This window comes from Rhinolophus hipposideros (genome assembly GCF_964194185.1).
Source record: "Rhinolophus hipposideros genome assembly, chromosome: 2".
NCBI lineage: Eukaryota > Metazoa > Chordata > Mammalia > Chiroptera > Rhinolophidae > Rhinolophus > Rhinolophus hipposideros.
In genome coordinates, this window is record NC_138048.1 from 53,220,375 (window position 1) to 53,238,090 (window position 17,716).

General features: G+C 50.8%; 1 protein-coding gene across 1 annotated transcript in view; it reads left to right on the forward strand.

The window, feature by feature from the left end:
- Positions 1–9,697, forward strand: part of XXYLT1 (xyloside xylosyltransferase 1) — a 166,256-nt gene extending 156,559 nt beyond the window's left edge. The window contains exon 4 of the mRNA XM_081066414.1: positions 8,119–9,697. Coding sequence (XP_080922540.1) covers positions 8,119–8,515 — 397 coding nt within the window. The 3' untranslated portion in view covers positions 8,516–9,697. The remainder of the gene's footprint in view (positions 1–8,118) is intronic.
- The last annotated feature ends 8,019 nt before the right edge of the window (positions 9,698–17,716 follow it).

The following is a 17,716-nucleotide window of genomic DNA, read 5'->3' on the forward strand; positions in this document are numbered from 1 at the left end:
GAGTGACAGTGACTCCCCCAGCCTCTCTCACCTGTGTTTACAGCTCTGGGGTGGCAGGTGTGGGAGGAAGCCCGTGTAGTCAAGATGTTCAGGCCGGCTGGGCTTGGGCAACAGCAGGCGAGGTGACACACCCGCTCCCTGGGTACAGGAGGAGAAGAAAAGGCCCCACACCCCCTCCTGAGGGCTCCGTGTCCTGGGTGTGCTACGTCATGGGTGGCCGCGGGCTGACAAAGCCCTTCCAGAGGGCTCTGCAGAAAAGAGCCCCCAGCCTTCAGAATTGTTCAGACCATCCTGTGGCAGGTCAGAAGCCGTACTGACAGGGCTGTTCAACCTTCCATGAAATAGGATTTACAGAGTCCCACAGAGGTGGTCATAGCTGGTGGAGCCTTGTGAAGGAGACAGACAGTGTGGGTCAGCTTTATTGTTCAAGGCTCCCTGAAGCAGGAAGCCATGTCGAAACAGAAACCTCCACACAGCTGGCTGGTTGGTCGAGGGCTGGTCTCTGAGGTACCACCACACCCTGAGCAGAGCCCGGGCAGGGAGGGGAATTGGCCTTTCTGAGGCGGCGCACCCACAGTGACAGGGCCACGCCTCGTGGGCATGGCACTGGGCAGGGTGTCTGCGTGCATTTGCTCCTTAGAGGCCCATGGCAGCCCTACGGAGTTTCTCCTCCCCGTCCCCATGTTATCGAGGAGCAAGCCAAGGCCCTGAGAGGCAGTGGCTCACACAGCTGGTTCTTTGCCCAGGCCTGTGGGTTCCAAATGCAGACACCCTTTTATCTCATGGCTGCCACTATTGATGGATTCACGTTGGGGTCTTATCTGCTTGTAGACCACCAGTTTTTTGAGAGAACGGGTGTTCTACTTGCCTCCATCTCAGTTGGGGGCTGTAGGTGCTCTGTTAAATATTTGCCTGACCACTGAGTAATTTCTTCTCTCAACTAGTGTGCGCTCCTGCATGTCTCACTAAGAACTAGGAGACATAGCAGTGGGGACTTTGGGCATCACTGCTGGCCAGCACGCCCCCGTCCCTGCATTTCTGAATCTCTCTGCTTTTCTCCGCAGCCACTGTGTCCAGCTACCACCACCCACCCATCATGGCTGTCTGTGTCAGCCCACTGTGGGCAGCGGGGGTCAGGGGATTGGTCAGAGGCAGTTCTGGACCCCACAGGTGTTCTCTGAGTCTGCACAGCGAGAACACAGGTGAAGATGAGCTGTGCTGTTTTCCTCCATCTTCACTGTGGGAGAGTGTTGTGGGCTGAATTGGGTCTCCCCCACCCCACATTCACATGTTGAAATCCTAACCCCCCCGGGCCTCAGAATGGGGCCTTTGGAAATAGGGTCACGGCAGGTGTCATTAGTTAAGACGAGGTCGTACCGGAGCTGGGTGGGCCCCAATCCAATATGTGACGGTGTCTTTATAAAAGGGGGAGATTGGAACACAGACGTGCACACAAGGAGAATGCCACATGAAGACGAAGGCAGATATGGGGGTGATGCTTCTGCCGGGAATGCCAAAGGTTGCCAGCAAACCACCAGAAGCTGGGGAGAGGCACGGAACCCATGTCTCCCTCAGAGCCCTGGGAAGGGACCCCCTCTGCAACGCCTTGAACTCAAACTTCCAGCCTCCAGAGCTGTGAGAGAATCAATGCACGTTGTTGAAGTCGCCCAATTTGTGGTCCTTTCTTATGGCAGACCTAGGAAACCAATATGGAGAGCTCAGTGGTCTTGGAGGCAAAAAGGAAGGGCCCACTGTACGGGTCGTAACAGGCAGCTCTCTAGAAAGCTTGGCTTGTGTAATAGCTTCCCCAGCGCCCTGTGGTGACCTCCCGCCCCCAGCCGGAGGGCCCTGTGGTGACCTCCCGCCCCCAGCCGGAGGCTCTAATATGGCATAGTTAGAAAAAAAAACATAGACTTTGGGAATATAGCCTCAGAAAATGAATACATGCTTTCTCCCTGCCCCTGTTCCGCAGACTTTCCTTGGGTCATCTCACTTCCATGAACCCCTGTACTCTCAGACTGGGGCAGGCAGTGCAGAGATGCCAGGATTTTACAGAGCAGGAGTAATCCACAGTCTGTGGTGCAGGGAGAGGCTCCAGTGAGGCTGGGCCAGGAGGGGAAGGAGGGGCGGGCAGGAGGCCCTGATGCTGGTTCCTTCTGGAAGGAGGGGGAGGGCCTCGGGGAAACCCTGCAGTGTGCCTCCCCCACAGGGTCTTTGTTGGATTTCAATACCCCAGAGGTCCTCTCCTGCCAGGCAACCCGATTCTAGCACCAAGGACTGCCTCCCAGCTCTGCCCAGGGTCCTCTCAGGCTGCGAAGCAGAGGGCCCTGCCTCAAACCCTCATTTGCCCTCTTTTCTCAGTTCTGGGCAGACTGTGGTTTGGATACACAGTTGTTGGCTTGCAAACAGGGCTGGTGTTTGAAAGCAAACAAATGTTTCTTATGAGGTCTTGCAAACAAGGGCCAGCACACGCCTTCCACCTGCTTTATTTAACTCCTGTTGCCCCAAGCAAGGCCCATTGGTCATTTGCATGCCCAGCTCCCCTTCCAGCAGCAGGTGCGTTGAGCTTGGAGGAGGTAGTCCCTGCCAGGTCAGAAAGCACACACTCTGTGCCTCCTGAAAGGCTGGCATTGTCTGAGTGGCACTGCGCACCTTGCCACAGGGCCTGTTTCGGGAGTGGGAGGGAATAGTTGCCTTCTCTGAGCAGAGGCATTTGTGGGAAAGCACAAACGATTGGCCTAGGGTTGTGGGGTTGACCTTTCTGAGGTGTGACTGTGGGCAGGGTGTTTTCTGAGCCTCAGCTTCCTTATCTGTAAAATGGGAACATGAACTAGGAATCTCTAAGTGTCTTCAGACTCTGGTAGGTTATGAGTCTATGAGGGGCTTCTCTCGATCCTGCCACTCAATAGCCTGTGTGACTTTGGGAACATTTCTTACCCTCTCTGTCCAGCAGAGCTGGAGACCTAAGTCTGCTTCTTTGCTTCAGGCCTTGCAAGCAAGAGATCCTAATAAGGATCAGTTGTGACTCTGGGCACATTTGAAAGCTTTGTGGTGGCCCCACAATTCCAGGCAGTCCATGCCCTCTCCAGTGTGATACCACAGGACAGTGATTCCCCAAAGAACTGAAGAGTCAACATCCATCTCACAGAACTTCAGCCTCAGCTCCAGGCAGGATGGTGACGCAGTGTCATTGCTCTGAAATCAGCCCCACATCATCCAGAACTGTCCCCAGGTCACCTCACAGGACCTGGGGTGGATGGAACGCTGGGCTGCTGCCCAGCATCGCTCTTCTCTCCTGGCCTTTCCTCTCGGAGGCCTGGAAAACAGGGTCCCTTCCAAGTCAAACAAGAGCTAATTGGGCCTGGGACGCAAAGCATGGGTATAAGGGAAATAGTTTCCGGATTCCGGCCTTCGCTGATTAGACAGCATCCACAGGGCGTGCTTCCTCCAGGAGGAGGCCCAGCCTTGCTTGCTCATTAGGAACTTTGCACTCACCTCTGATGAACGTTCCAGGGGTGAGCCACGGCAAGGAGATGTGCTGCATGTTATGTTGTCTTTGTGAATCTCAGACCTCAAACGGAGCCTTCTTTGCCTGAGAGCTTACAGCTTGTTGAACTCAGCCTGAGTCAGCACAGGCTTCTGGAACCTTCCTGGGGAACCTTGTGCAGTTGCTCAAGGCTCCGTGTGTACTCCCATCCTTGTTTCTTTCCTCTTGGAAGTGAAAATGGAAAACCCTGAGCCTTAGGAGCTGAGAAAGGCCAACACAGGAGAAAAAAATCATGAAGAGACAGAGAGGCAAAAGGGCCTCTGATTTGGGGTGGTGGGAGCAGGAGAAAGGGATTCTTCATGGCACTGTGTATTCTTTTCTGGAGAACACGAGTTACAGATTCTCTGGCCAGGGTCTTTAGTGGGGGGACTTGTTGGAGTGACCTTGGCAGTGACCATCAGGGAAAGACCTGAAGGAGGAAATGACTACGTTTCAAAATTATTTCACACACCCCTTTCCCTAAAGATGGCTTTTCTTCATGAAAACTAGTTTGCTAGTTTTTAATAGTCTTTTATGATTATTTATGAGCATATACTTGATATAAAACATTTAGAAAATTCACCACTCATAACTAGAAAAATGTGCTTGAAGGGTCTTAATTTGTATTTTCCCGATAAGCCTCACTGACTTCTGGACAGACTCAGTGTTTACAGTGGACCGTCTGCCTGGGGCTTGGTTTGCAGTTGGAAGTTATTTCTAAAGGAAGAGAAACCTTATCCCCTCTAGTGTGGGTCTCCAGGTGACAGTGGAGGACAGAGCAAGCCCCTACACAGGCCCAAGTCTAGACAATTAGGGCAACATGGGCTTGTGGGCATGGGAGGTTAATCAGAGAAATTTCTGGAACTCCAGGGCTCAGAACCAGATCTATATTCAGACAGAGGTTTCCTGCAGCCTCAGCATGGGACACTAGCAGTATCTTGTGGGGGGTGGAGGGAGGGAATATATATATGTATTGGGGGTGCCCCAAAAAATGTATTCACATTTTAAGGGATGTTATCTAGTATGCTCAAGCAGTACTTCACTGTAATCAGAAGTGTCTGGGCGGTGATGGTAACCACTTTGAGCACCTCTTGTCATTGCAGAAGTCAGATGTGACTTGTATTCATCTTTTGTTATCGGAATATATTGAGTATTACAATGTTAATAAGTTTTTTCCTTTCTTAAAATGTATATAGATATTTTTGGCACCGTGTGTGTTGTGTGTGTGTGTGTGTGTGTGGTCAGCCCCAGCCCCCGTGAGGAAGGCGATGGTTGGGGGTTGGGGCCCTCTCTGGCCTGCCTCAGAGTGGCTCTTGAGTCTGACCCCTGAATTAGTGAAGCGCCTGCAGCAGTGTCATCATCTGATGGCCTGCTCCCCAGTGCCCTGGCCTTGGGGTGTGCCAGCCAAATTCAGAAAAAAGACTGAAATCTAAGTATTGCACCTTGGAACATTAGCCCGTGGAATCTGAGGCCAAGATGAAAGAGACCTCGAGATCAGAAGGCCTGGATTCGAGTCGATGCCTCACCCCTGAGAAACTGAGGGCCTCTGTTCCCTCCCTGTTAAAATGCAGGCAATGATGTCTGCGTGCTGCCGGGAGAAGGGGTGGAGATAGAGAAAGTCAGAGGGCTTTGCTCCTTGTGCTGCAGCGGGAGGGACATTCGTGGCGCCACCTCGTCAGTCCGTGTCGCATGGGATCAGGGCCCCTTATGTGAGCCCTAATCCCTTCCATGTTCCATAGCATCGTCTCTCCCTCAGGCTGGTGGAATTCCTGTACGAGAACCAGCGGACATGGGGGCCAGAGAAACCCTCCATTGCTCTAAGTTATTTTCTGGGTTCATTTTGGGGTAGTAGGAATGCTTTGAACAAGGGCACCCTCAAAATAAGCTTGTACTTAGAGAATCATTGCTTTATTTTCAGGCTGTGTTTCTGCTTCAGCAGACACCCTGAGCAGCTTACATTTATAATTTCCTGTCTCTCCGTTGCTTCTCCTTATAAATCACAATGTGCTGGTGTCCCAGACCTGGTTCTTTCTGCCTATTTGTTATAAAATGCCCCTTCGTCCTGACTAAGCAGTGGTGCCAGACATTATGTTCCCAAAGGGGCACCTGGGTTACGGTCTCCGCCAGGAAGGATTTTCTGTCCTTCTTTCTGTACCTGTGGTCCCCTTTAAGTTCAATGTCAGGTCACTCTTGCGTAGGCAAGGAAGATTTGGGGGAGCTTCCCTGCTGAGCTTGGTAAGGGTGCCGTGGCCTCTCTGCTCTCTAGCTTTCTCAAGAGTAGAAACCCTTCTGAACTGCTTTAAAACATCTGAGCAGTCTCTCGTGGTTCCCTGCTCCTCTCCTACCCCAAGTAGATTGAGCAGTAGTGGATTGCATGCTCAGTGAAGCAGCAGGTTTTCTCTCTGCAGTTGCCACTTTGTGTTCTGACGCTTTCCTGCCCCGATTGCAGATGACATAGAAGTCTGTGAGGCCTGAGCCACACGGACCTTTCACTGTCCTTGGTCATTCAGCCCATCGTTCCTGAGGCCCTGCTGTCCGGCACGTGTGAGGTGCCTACAAAGCAGAGGCAGGCGCTGGTGGTCCTGGGAGACCTCACAGACCCGGGAGAGGCTGGCTTCACAACCGCCTAGTCCTCTGGGAAGGAAGGAGAAGAAACCTGGTACACATGGGTGGCTCGATGGCTTAGGAGGCGACCAAGACCTCCGCCTGCACCGCTCTGCCTCTCCGTTGCTCTTTTGTCCCCGGTCTCTCCTCCTGGTGAATGCTTCTGTTCTCACCCCTGAGGCATGAATCCAGCACCCTCCCCTAACTAGAGGGTCCCTCCTCTACCATGCTTGGTGGCCCAGGTCTGTGTGGTAGAATTTTAGCAGGTTTGCAACCTGGAACTGACGTTAACCATTTGGAAGAAATATGGTAAGATGAACAAACAGTTGGCAAACTGCATTGCAATCCATCTGCGATCCCATCACTACAGTCTTTTGCAGTTAGAAAGATTCCAGCATCTCAGTTTGCTTGAGAAACTTATTTGTGCCAAGGTCGTTATCACCAAGCAGGCGCCAGAGCTCTGTTCCACTCATAGTTCAGTTATGGCAAAATGCAAACAATGAACCTGTGTGTTCCACGTGTAAGAATGTCCAAAGGGAATGCTTTTCCCCGTGCCAGGATCAAACTCCAGGCGCCCTTTGTGATACGTGAGACCTCAAGGAAGGTCTCTCCATTCGCAGACTCGGAGAAATGTGTTAGAACTAGAAAATGGTCCACTGTGGCCCACCCTGGGCCAGGTCTCTGGTTTTCCTTCTGCTGGGCTACACACTTCACCACACAGACCCAATTCTGTGATTGGTCGGGTGAACTGTCACTGTGAGAGGCCAGAGGGGTGGCATTTCCTGGCTGGGAGCAGAGCTGGTTTTGCCATGATGTATTCTCCACCCTAAACTCTAGGGAAGGGGTGGCGCTGGTAAAGATAGGTGAGACAGTCTAATGTGGAACTGTCTCACTTTTGCCCTTTCCCCATGACGGAAGGCCCTCCGTCCTTCCTCTTTCCTCCAAGTCACACACTCCTGTGCTGTGACTGCACCTTTGGGGATATGGAACCCACTCTCTGCCCCCTCCCGCTGCCCCCATCCTTGCAGTATCCACAGGAACTTGATACTAGAGCGGTTGGAGAACAGAACGGCCAGTGCTCTAACCAAGTCACCCCAGGGATGTTTCTGAGTCTTCTTCCCTTTTCCAATGGAAGCATTTGGATAGAGGACCTCGAAGTGTCCCCTTGGCTGGCTCTGCCATCCTGTGAACTGTGAATCTAGACTGGATTTCTAAATCTGCCTAGAGAGAATTTGAAATGGAGGTGACAGTCCCTCTAAAGTAGCCATCATTCTACCTGGCTATTCCACAGCTGATTTTCACCTAACCCGTGAATATAAGCCCTGAGTTGTTTCAAGCCTCTAGCCCCTGGTCAGTGTTTCAGAAATGCTAGGCTTGGGATCTTAATGAACGAGGCTTGCTCTAAAACAGAAAATGATGTTTGTTTCAGGCTATGTGTAGCTTCCTACGTCTTTATCAGATCGCCAATCACAATTGCTTCCCCTCCCTTCTCTCTCTCCTCTCCTGTTCAAGATAAGGGGGTGGGGGGTAGAAAGTTCCACCTGGATTGTTGCTATCTTAACAAGTGGACTCTGGAGCCAGAGGCCCCTAGTTGTGTGAATTTGGGCAAGTTACCAAAGCTCTGTGCATCAGTTTCCTCAGCTGTGAAGTGACTGTCGTCTCCCAGAGCACCCGTCCTGCAGGCGTGGTGAACAGTAAACAAGCCGACTTAGAGCAGTGGTGGCGGGGACGAGGACGATGTCACTTTGTGGTAGCATAGGACGGTGGGAGGAACACGAGGGTGACTTCAGGAGACCTGGGTCCAAGTCCCAGCTCTGCCACTTGTTGGTGATAATGCAGATTCTGAACCTCAGAATGTGTGGGCTTTCATAGCTATAAAACGGGGAGAGATGGTATCTCCCTCCAGGATGGCTGTGAAGACCCCGGGAAATAATGGTGGCAAACTGTTTTACCAGGGAGGCTAAGTCTGCTCTCTTTCCCCTTCTCAGGCACACATTCTGGCAGTTCCGCCAGGAGAACCCCAAGACCCGGGTTGGGGGCCCTCCCCCCGAGGGACTCCCTGGCTTCAACAGTGGGGTGATGCTGCTGAACCTGGAGGCCATGCGCCAGTCCCCTCTCTACAGCCACCTGCTGGAGCCGGCACAGGTGCAGCAGCTGGCCGACAAGTACCACTTCCGAGGCCACCTCGGGGACCAGGACTTCTTCACCATGATTGGCATGGAGCACCCCGAGCTCTTCCACGTGCTGGACTGTACCTGGAACCGGCAGCTTTGCACCTGGTGGAGGGATCACGGCTATAGTGACGTCTTCGAGGCCTATTTCCGGTGCGAGGGCCATGTCAGGATCTACCACGGAAACTGCAATACCCCCATCCCAGAAGACTAGGTCCATTCTCACCTGCCATGTCCTCGGGCCTCTGGATCTGGAGGAAGGAAAGGGATGCCGCTGGGACCAGGCCCCCGGGGGGTGTCTGACGCCCTTGAGAGACACTGCAGGGACGTCCTTTGTGATCAGGTGCCGTAGCTCTCCCACCCTGTGGGTCACTGTCCTGAGGCCACCCAGGGACAAGGAGCGGCCTGCACATTCTGGTGCTTGGGGGCCTTTTCCCTCCCGGGGGACAGGCATCGTAAGGACAAACGCTCAGACATCATCTGCTGGGCTAGCAAACAGGTGTTTGGAGAGAAAGAAAAAAAGGAAACAGTGTCCTTTGCCTTCGGTCCCCACAGAATGGAAATCCTTTTCAGAGCCAGGCTGTCTTGGACCAAACATAAATTGATTTTAAATTGATAGGCTTCTGTTTTGTGAGAAAGAACCAACAGTATGGCTGCGGTTCCCGTGAGCTCTGACCCAGTGAGCCGGGGTTTAACAGCCAGCCCAGAGTGTGAGGATCCACACGAATGCCGACCTTCCACATGGGCGTCCCAGGAGACGACGGGCTCACGTTGCCCGCCACAGCTGTAAAGATGGCTTCCTCTCTGGGCAGGGCCTCCAGCAGCAGCAGTGGCCCACGTCAGAAAGCCGGTCTCATGGCTGTAGCCTGCACAGCTCGTACCTCCCAGCTGCGCCACAGCACCTCATTATCGCTGATTCATCCGAGCCAGCTCCAGGTGACCAGACTTCCGGGAAATCAAATCCTCCATCAAAGAGCAGAGGTCGGCCATCCCCAAGGACCTGCGATGGAATTGTCTAGGCTGGGAATGCCCATTCCAAGGGGAGCCCCGCCTGCTCTGGTGTAACCGTGTGGCTCAGACGGGCTGTCGCTCTTAGACTTATAAGCATTCTAGTCTTTGTTTAAAAAAACGCACCCTCCTGACTTTCTCATTGCATCATATCAGACCCTGGACCTTAGGAGAAATTAGGATGTTTCTTAATGTCTTCGTCTAATGAGCTTCCCTGTAAGTAAGCTGCGAACAGCAAGCTCCTAGCGGGGCCAGTTTGTAGAGTCCAGCTGAACTCTTTGGGGGAGAAATGTTGTTGGATTTTCAACTTATGTTATTTCAATTTTATTTACTTTTTTATTTCTTTTTGCCATGAGTGAGAATAGCTAATAAATAATCTTTGAGAACACAGTGATTTATGTTGTTTGTTCTCTAATCACAGTTTTCCACTGCATGAAGGTCCTGAATCAAGAGTGTCATCAATGTCATTCAAAGTCTCCCTCTCCACATGACTAAGCTAAGTGAGTTCACAGTGGGTCTCCAAGCACAAGGGAGAGCCGACTACGCGGAGGGTAGTCGTGTTGTATAGGGTTCAAATAGAGAATCATTTCATTCTAGGTATTGGCAGGCCCTTCTGCCCCTGAAAGCAAAAACAACCCCATTTTTCATTCTCTTTACCCCAAACTATTCAGTGACATCATCCTTGATGAAGTGGAACACATTTCTCTCCTAACTCTCCACTCCGACAGAATCGGTCTGTTCTCTTAGGTACTTGATTTCCTACTTATACCGTGTTTCCCCGAAAATAAAACCTAGCCAGACAATGAGCTCTAATGCGTCTTTTGGAGCAAAAATTAATATAAGACCCGGTCTTATACTATGTAAGACCTGGTCTTATTTTACTATAAGTAAAATATTTTTCTTGCTAATTTTCTTTCTAATTTTTGCTCCAAAAGATGCATTAGAGCTGATTGTCTGGCTAGGTCTTATTTTGGGGGAAACGTGGTAGCTACCAACTATCAAATGCCTGCTGTGTGCTAGGCATTGTATTGGGGGATTTATATACACTATCAATAATACTCATGAAAACCTTAGGAAGGTAATTAAGGTTCTAAATTTATTGTAAGAAAATAATGAGAGATGTGCACAGAGAGTTATTGTTTGTCACAGGATTTTTTTTATAATAGGAAGAAATGGGAACAATTTAAAATGTTGGACAGGGAAGTAGATCAATAATGTATGTTATATCCATATGATGGCATGTTTTAGGTATTAAAAATCATATTTTTGAAGAATATTTAATGCTTTGGGAAATGTTTACAATGTGCTATTAAGCATGCAAAATATAAGATTGTATGTACAATATGCTCCTAATTTTCTTCTTAAAATTATATGCATATATACACATATACACACATACGTGTATATGTGTATATAAAAAGAGAGAGAGCCTGTTATGCTTTATTTCATTAATTCAACTCCTAAAAAACCATGTGTTTCAAACACCATATTAAAAAGAAAAACAATTATTTCAATGGGAAAAAAAAGTGGATCAAATGCTAGAAATTTTAGACTCACAATAACAAAGGTATTTTTCCTGCAATCATTTCAATAATTAAAGTGTTTCTGTAGCAATAAGTGTCTTTTTTATTGCAAGGAAAAAATAACCTAGTTGATCACAATGGGCAAAAGCCCAACAAAACCTCATTTACTTTTGAGATCGCCGACTCAGGAGCCAGTGGCCTTGACCTTACAACTCCGTGGTGAACAACAAAGTAACATTCGACAGGAAACCCAGTCAGACCAACAAGGCCACCATGCCTCCTCAGCTTTGCCAGCACAGTTTTTTTGACAGATCTTGGAAGGTTGGCTCCTGATTGGAATCCTGTTATAATCAACGCAATACAAGCATAATTAATTGGACTCTGTTTAATTTGCCTTATGACCATGTTCTCTGCAGAACACATGCCTGTAGGTATGAGTAAAAGGGAAATCTGAGAAGAGAACATTTCCAGGTAGTAGGATTAAGGTGCTTTTTCATCTTCATCTGTATTTCCTTCTATGTTTTCCACAGTGAATGTTAATTACTTTTATAATAAGCAATAAATGCTCTAAACTTTTAGCCACCCGCCTTTCACGCAATTACAAGTAAGTATCACCCTGGCCACTTCACCGCTCACCATCAACTATAAGAAAACATAATCCCAGCTAAGTGGGCTTTGAGTTCTCAACTTGCCCTGTGGACGCCCTAGTTCTCTAAAAAAGTGACCTAATAGCAGCATCTCCAGACTCTGCTATCATTTCTGATGCCGTCATCTTTTGCGTGTACGCACCTAACAATGGCCTTTGGAAAGCTCCCAGCCCTGTGGAAGAGAGTGATTCTTGTACATGTATCACAACCAAAGTACAGCAACCCCTTTCCTAGCATCTCATCAAGCCAAAGAGTGGTGGCCTGGCCCAGCGGCCGCCAGCCTGGAGTGTGGCAGGAGTGTGTGGTTTAAGGGAGAAGTGCAGCTGTCACTCGGCACCTGCTGTGTCTGAAGACCACACGTCTGCTCGTTGTAAGACCTCCTGGCTGATCCCAGCGTGGGAGGCCCAGAGGTTGGGCTGAACGTGGAGTTTGGCAGGGCCAGCGAAGGTTTCCGAACAAGCAGGGTGATACAGTAGAGAGAAGCTCACACCTAAGACAAAGGCCTGGCTTTGAATCCACATTCTTCCCTCACTGCCTGGGCAATCTTGGACAAGCAAGGTCACTTCTTTCCCCATTTCTAGGCACAGGGAATAAGAGCTCCCTCAAAGGAGCGTCGTAGGAAACAAAAGAGGGTGTAAGGGCTTGGGAAGCTGAGAAATAATATACAGATCCAAAGGAATTCTTACTACTGAAAACATTCCTTTTTAAAAAATTAAATGTATTGGGGTAACTCTGGTTAATAACATTATATAAGTTTCAAGTGCACACTCTATTAATTCATCATCTGTATATTGTATTGTGTGCCCACCGCTCAAAGTCTAGTCTCCTTCCCTCACCATATATTTGAACTTCTTTACCCTCTTTATCTCCCTTCCCTTCGGGTAACCAGCACACTGCTGTCTGTGTCTATGAGTGTGTTTTAAACATTCTTTTTAAATAATAAATGACAGCCACTTGGGGCATATTAAATTGCTGGTGACATTTTCCTAAGCTCAGTGGATGAGCAGACGCTTGTAGGCTGTCCTGATATGTTGTTACTTGCATATCGGCCTCCACATCTGTATAGTTGGTGATTTCCTTGAGGGAGAGACCTTGCTGATGTCACCTCTGCATGTCCCCCAGCACCTGCTCATGCCCAGCAAAGTGCAGCGGCTGCAGGACGAGGGGAATGGTATTCCCTGGGTGCTTGGGCGCTCTGCTGTCTGGTATGGGATATGGGTGAAACCAGAAGGTCCCAACACTTCCCTTCCAGCTTTTCCTTCCACTTCATTTTCACTGTTATGTTTACCCTCAGGCATAGAGCATTGAGTTCGTGACACTCCTCAGTGCATGACCCGTTCCCACCACAGCTCCCAATTCGGCCCCTCTCTTGTTTCATTTATTTATTCCCATGTGTCGCCACATCCCACTCCCATCCCCCAATGAGCAGTCGTTCTAATCTGCTTACCGTGTATCTTTATGCTCTTGCAAATGGTACTATTGTGTTAATGTGGGTAACTCTTAGAATATCCACATGCTCTTTCTTTTGTATTTGGCACTACGTTTTTAAGATCTATCCCCATTATTTTGCACACTAACCCCCAACTGCTGCCCTTATGCTGTGCTGTGATCCTGCCACAGTTTACCCGCCCTCGCCCACATGGATTGGATGGGAACCCACATAAGCTGCCATCCACCTACTCACCCCCACCCTAGCCCCTCACAAACGACCCTGCTGTGAACATCCTTCTCCGTCCTTATGGACCCAGTCAGAATTTCATTGTGTTGTATATCCAGGAATTAAACTGCTGGATTGTAAGGTTTGCAGATACCTACATTTCTGCCTCAGTGGTGCTGACTGCTCTCCAAGTGGTCACCCCCTTCACACAGGCCCTCACTTTCTCTCCATGATTGTGCTCAGGTGCCCGCGTCTCTGTGCATTGACACAAATGTGGGTTTGTGATCCCAGTGGAGTCCGCCAAAACTCGTGGCCCGAGTTAGAGCTGCTCTGTGTGACTGGTATCACATTGCCTTGGGAAGAGGCTGATGGAAAGGCAGGGGCCCTGGGTTCCGGTCTGACCTCACTGTGTAACCTTGGCCAGCAGGGCACATCTCTGAACTGGCAAGAGTTCAGCTGGCCCCTGGCCTGGCCACCCTCCCAGGACGGCTGTGAGTCATAGGTAAGATAACCCATAGGAAAGTACTCTCAAGGCTCTACACATACCCTCCCTGGCTCCCTCGCAGCTCAACCCGTCCCCAGTGCCACAGGTGCTGTCAGGGTGGGTGCTCCCAGCTTCCCTCCGTGCGAGCTCTGGGGTCAGCCCAGGTCCTGCGCAGGGGCATGTCCTGGCATCTGGCTCCACAGCCGAGCTGCCTCATGGGTAGGACCCCGTGTGCCCCCATTAGGGCATCCTGCCCTCTCTCAGGAAGGCCTGCTCTCTCACACCTCGGGCAGCCAGGAAGCAGCCACCTCTGACTCTCATCCAGCCTGGTCCTGCACTTCCCAAAGCATAGAATGTTTTTATAGAAGGCACAAAGCCAGGGCTGAGAGTTTCTGCTAGGTGTGGATAGAATGTCTGTGTTTGCAAGGCGTGCTGTCAGGGACGTAATAATCTTCTGTCCTGCCTGAGCCAGAAAGTGGCAGAACTGTCGATAATCTTGCAGGGCTAAGTGAACACATGCTTTGAAAAATGTAAGTCCTTGTTCACGGTCATGGGCAGGTAGCTTCATGGCAAATTTGGGTCCGTCTCATCCTGTCCCACCTTTCAGAGAAACTCACCTCTCTAACTCAGGAAGCCATGACCACCCTCTCCTCTAGTCATCCCTTTTGGGTGCCTTTGTGACCTTTCCCCTCCCCATTTCCTTCTCTTCCTGGCCCAGCCTCGACCACCAGGGACCCAGGATCCTCCTGCCTCCCCACGTGATTTGGAACTTCCCCGATGGGGCTCCCACCTTCTCATCCTGAGCCCAAACCACTGCGTGCTGTGACCCCACACCACTCCCCACCGCTCCACACTGGGCTTCTGTTCCGCGGAACAGGCTCTGAGATGGAGATTCGTGTGCAGGAGACTTCCTGGGAAGCATTCTGTGGGAGAGGAGGGGAGCAGGACCTGGCAGGGAGAAGGGGAGCTACGAGGCAGCCGTGACAAAGGCCTTAGCCGGTTTCACACAGAGCTCCATCGTTGGGGCTGCCTTACAGAGAGAAGCCCTGCTTGGAGTCTGGGAGCAGGTCATGAGCTGCCTCTGGGAAGAGGGCCCCCTGGGGAGGTAGCTCCCCTTGGCTAGGGTAACTCAACTCTGAGCCATCAGCAGCCTGGGGGAGCAAGGTCCGTGTGGGCCCGTGAGACCGAGATCTGGGCAGTGCACTGTGGAGGCCCTGCCTGTGCGGGCCCAGCTTCCCACGGCCCTCCTGGGGCTTCCTCGTCAGCTCTCCTCTAAACTACGCTGGTCTTTCTTTCAACTCAGGGCATTTCCTGATTCACCTCTGCCCTAATCCAGGTTTCCTGGCCCTTCCCTGAGTGGGAGTCCAGGCCCAGGCCCAGGCTCCCTGTGCAGGCTGCTTCTACGTGGTGACACTGTTACAGCCCAGCATGCCCCATGGTGCCAGGCCTGTGCCAATGGCAACCAGCAGACGTCTTCTGCTGTTTGTAGGGAGCAAAGCCCTATCTCTGTCCTTTCCCTTTGGACTTGGAAGCAACCTGCCTCTGTGCTTTCCAAGATCTGCGTGCGGCCCAGGGCACAGTGACAGGCTCTAGGGATGCCACTCAGCAGGAAGGTGCGAGGCCTTGGCTACCTTGGCAGACAGATGCTCTCCAAAGGTCAAGAATGCCGCCGGGCACGAGACATCTGCCCTGGCAGAGATGAGGTCCAAGCTTGGGCCTCCACTGGGGTTGCCTGCTGCTCACTGTTGGGGATGAGACTAAAGAATTCTGTGCAGAGAGCACAGGCTTGGAGAAGGAGGACCCAAGCTGATACCCCATGTATAACACTGTTCATTTGTGTGTGTCATGGGTATAAACGCAGCCCTTGCTATGGGCTGGATTGTGGGGTCAGCGGTGAAGAGGGTGGGTCAGTGCCCAGTCCAACAGAAATTCTCCGTGATCGGCTCTCACTGCTGTGGGTACGGGCTCTGAGGCGGGGGCCATAGGTGCACCTAGAGACGTTCCCTGGAATCCAGACTGCACTGAGGGATACCTGCTGAAGGAGCCAACAAGAAACTCCAGTGTGCGCCTGATGAGAGAGAGCAAGGCTGTGTGGCCTTGAGGAACATACTTGACCTCTCTGAGCCTCCCAGTCATACCCATCTGCAACGTGGTGAAGAATTTAGTGTGTCAAGGGTTCCTTGTAAGAGAAAGCAACCATACTGAGCAATGAGCTCCATCTCATGAGAGGCGTGAAGGAGGTTAGGGAACATGGAGATTTGGGGACCTTTGACTAGTAGCCTCCTCTAACCCCTGGCCTGGCCTGCAGAGGGAAGCAGAAGTCCAGGGGCCCCTCGGCAGAAGGCTGGGAGGCCTGGACCACAGGGGCAAAAGAAGGAGAAGTGCCTGGGTCATGAGTGAGGGTTGCAGAGCATGAGGGCATGTAGAGTCGTGAGAGGAGTTTTGCAGAAGTATAAGAGATGGTGACACTTGTGACCAGGGGTTAGGAATGGGGACATTTTCAGGTCCCAGGTCTAGCGGCTCTGCCCACCACTAGGAGGAAGTCTGCTCCCTAAACAAGCTCAGAGCCGGCATCTTCTGAAAGCCCCTTGTATCCACTCATCACGCTCCCTCCCCACCCTTCCCATGTGGGAGTCTCAGAGTGCTGTAAGGAGCACTAGAGAGGGCCACATTAAGCACCCCACAGGCAGACAGACGCAGGAGCGGGGGAGAAGGCTGGCGGAGGGGCATCAGGCTGGGCCCGCCCGAAGGTGACCGAGACTGGCTTGGTGGAAACCCACGTTGCCGCAGAAATTTAATTCATGTGCCGGTCACTTCCCAGATCAAATCACACACGTGGGCTAAAACCCTGAGCAGGGGGGCGATTAATAAAAGGAGCATTAGAAAGCAAAAGACTTATCTTCTTTTTTAATTATGGCTGATGTTCTTTGAAAGAAGATTAATGACCTTAGCAAAATGGAGAAGGAACTGTCCTGACCCAACTAGATAACATTTACCCGTGCCAGAGGTACGTGCTGTGATTGCTTTTTCTTAAAAAAAAAAAAAAAAAAAAAAAGTCACCAATAGACACTCTAGATGCTCTTGTCTACAGCGGAGTGAGTGCAATCCATGAAGTCCTTGGTTGCAATTTGATACCGTGTTGGTCCAAGCCCTCTCTGGGTTCAGCTTGCAGAGCCTGGGCCTCCATACTGCCTGGCCAGGGTCAGCACAGGAGCCCGTGTGCCTCAGCTTTGGGGTGTCTGGCTGCTATAGAGATGTTCCCCAGCTACTTCTTGTTGTGCAAATGGCAGTAGGGCCTTTCACTCTGAAATAAGTGTATTAAACCCAGGTGCCCTCATCCCTCCCCACCCTCCTTTCACTTCCCGTTCCTCTTGGGACAAGTGTGGATGACAGGGGAAGTAGTGACGATGGCAACAGTTCTGTATGTATTCAGAGGACTTCGCAGTTCATAAACGAGCATTATGGAGGGTCTTTTGCTTTCACCACCTCATTTAGCCTTACAGAGGTATACGCCCACCCCCCCAACCCCCAAGATGGAAAGGAAAGGGACTGTTAATCCCCATTGTACATATAGAGTAAACTGAGGCTCAGAGAGGTGAAGTTATGTGTTTAATCTTGCCTAGCTTGCAAATGGTGGAACTGGTACTATAGCAAAGGATTTCTGACTCCCAACTATTCTACCATTCAAGTCTTTATTGGGTTCCTACTGTCCATGAAACACTGTTCTAGGCACTGGACTTACAGCAGTTATCAAGTCAGACGTGCTCCTAGTCCTGACAGAGCTTATCGCTAATGGGAAAGGGCAGGTAACAAAGAAGCAGGCAAATAAACAGGCGAGATCATCGTACACGGTGGTGAGGGGTATAAAGAGCCACTGGACACAGACAGTAACGAGTGGCAGGTGCTGCTTTAGAATGACATCTGGCCGGGGAAGGCCTCCCTAAGTGGGCGACATTTAAACCAAGTACTGGATGATGAGGAGGCAGACATGTGAAGCCTGGGGGAAGAGGATTTCAGGCAGAGGGAAGAGCAGGACTAAGGCACCAAGAAAGGAAAAAGCTAGACTTGTTGGAAGGATGTCAGAAGGTCCATGTGG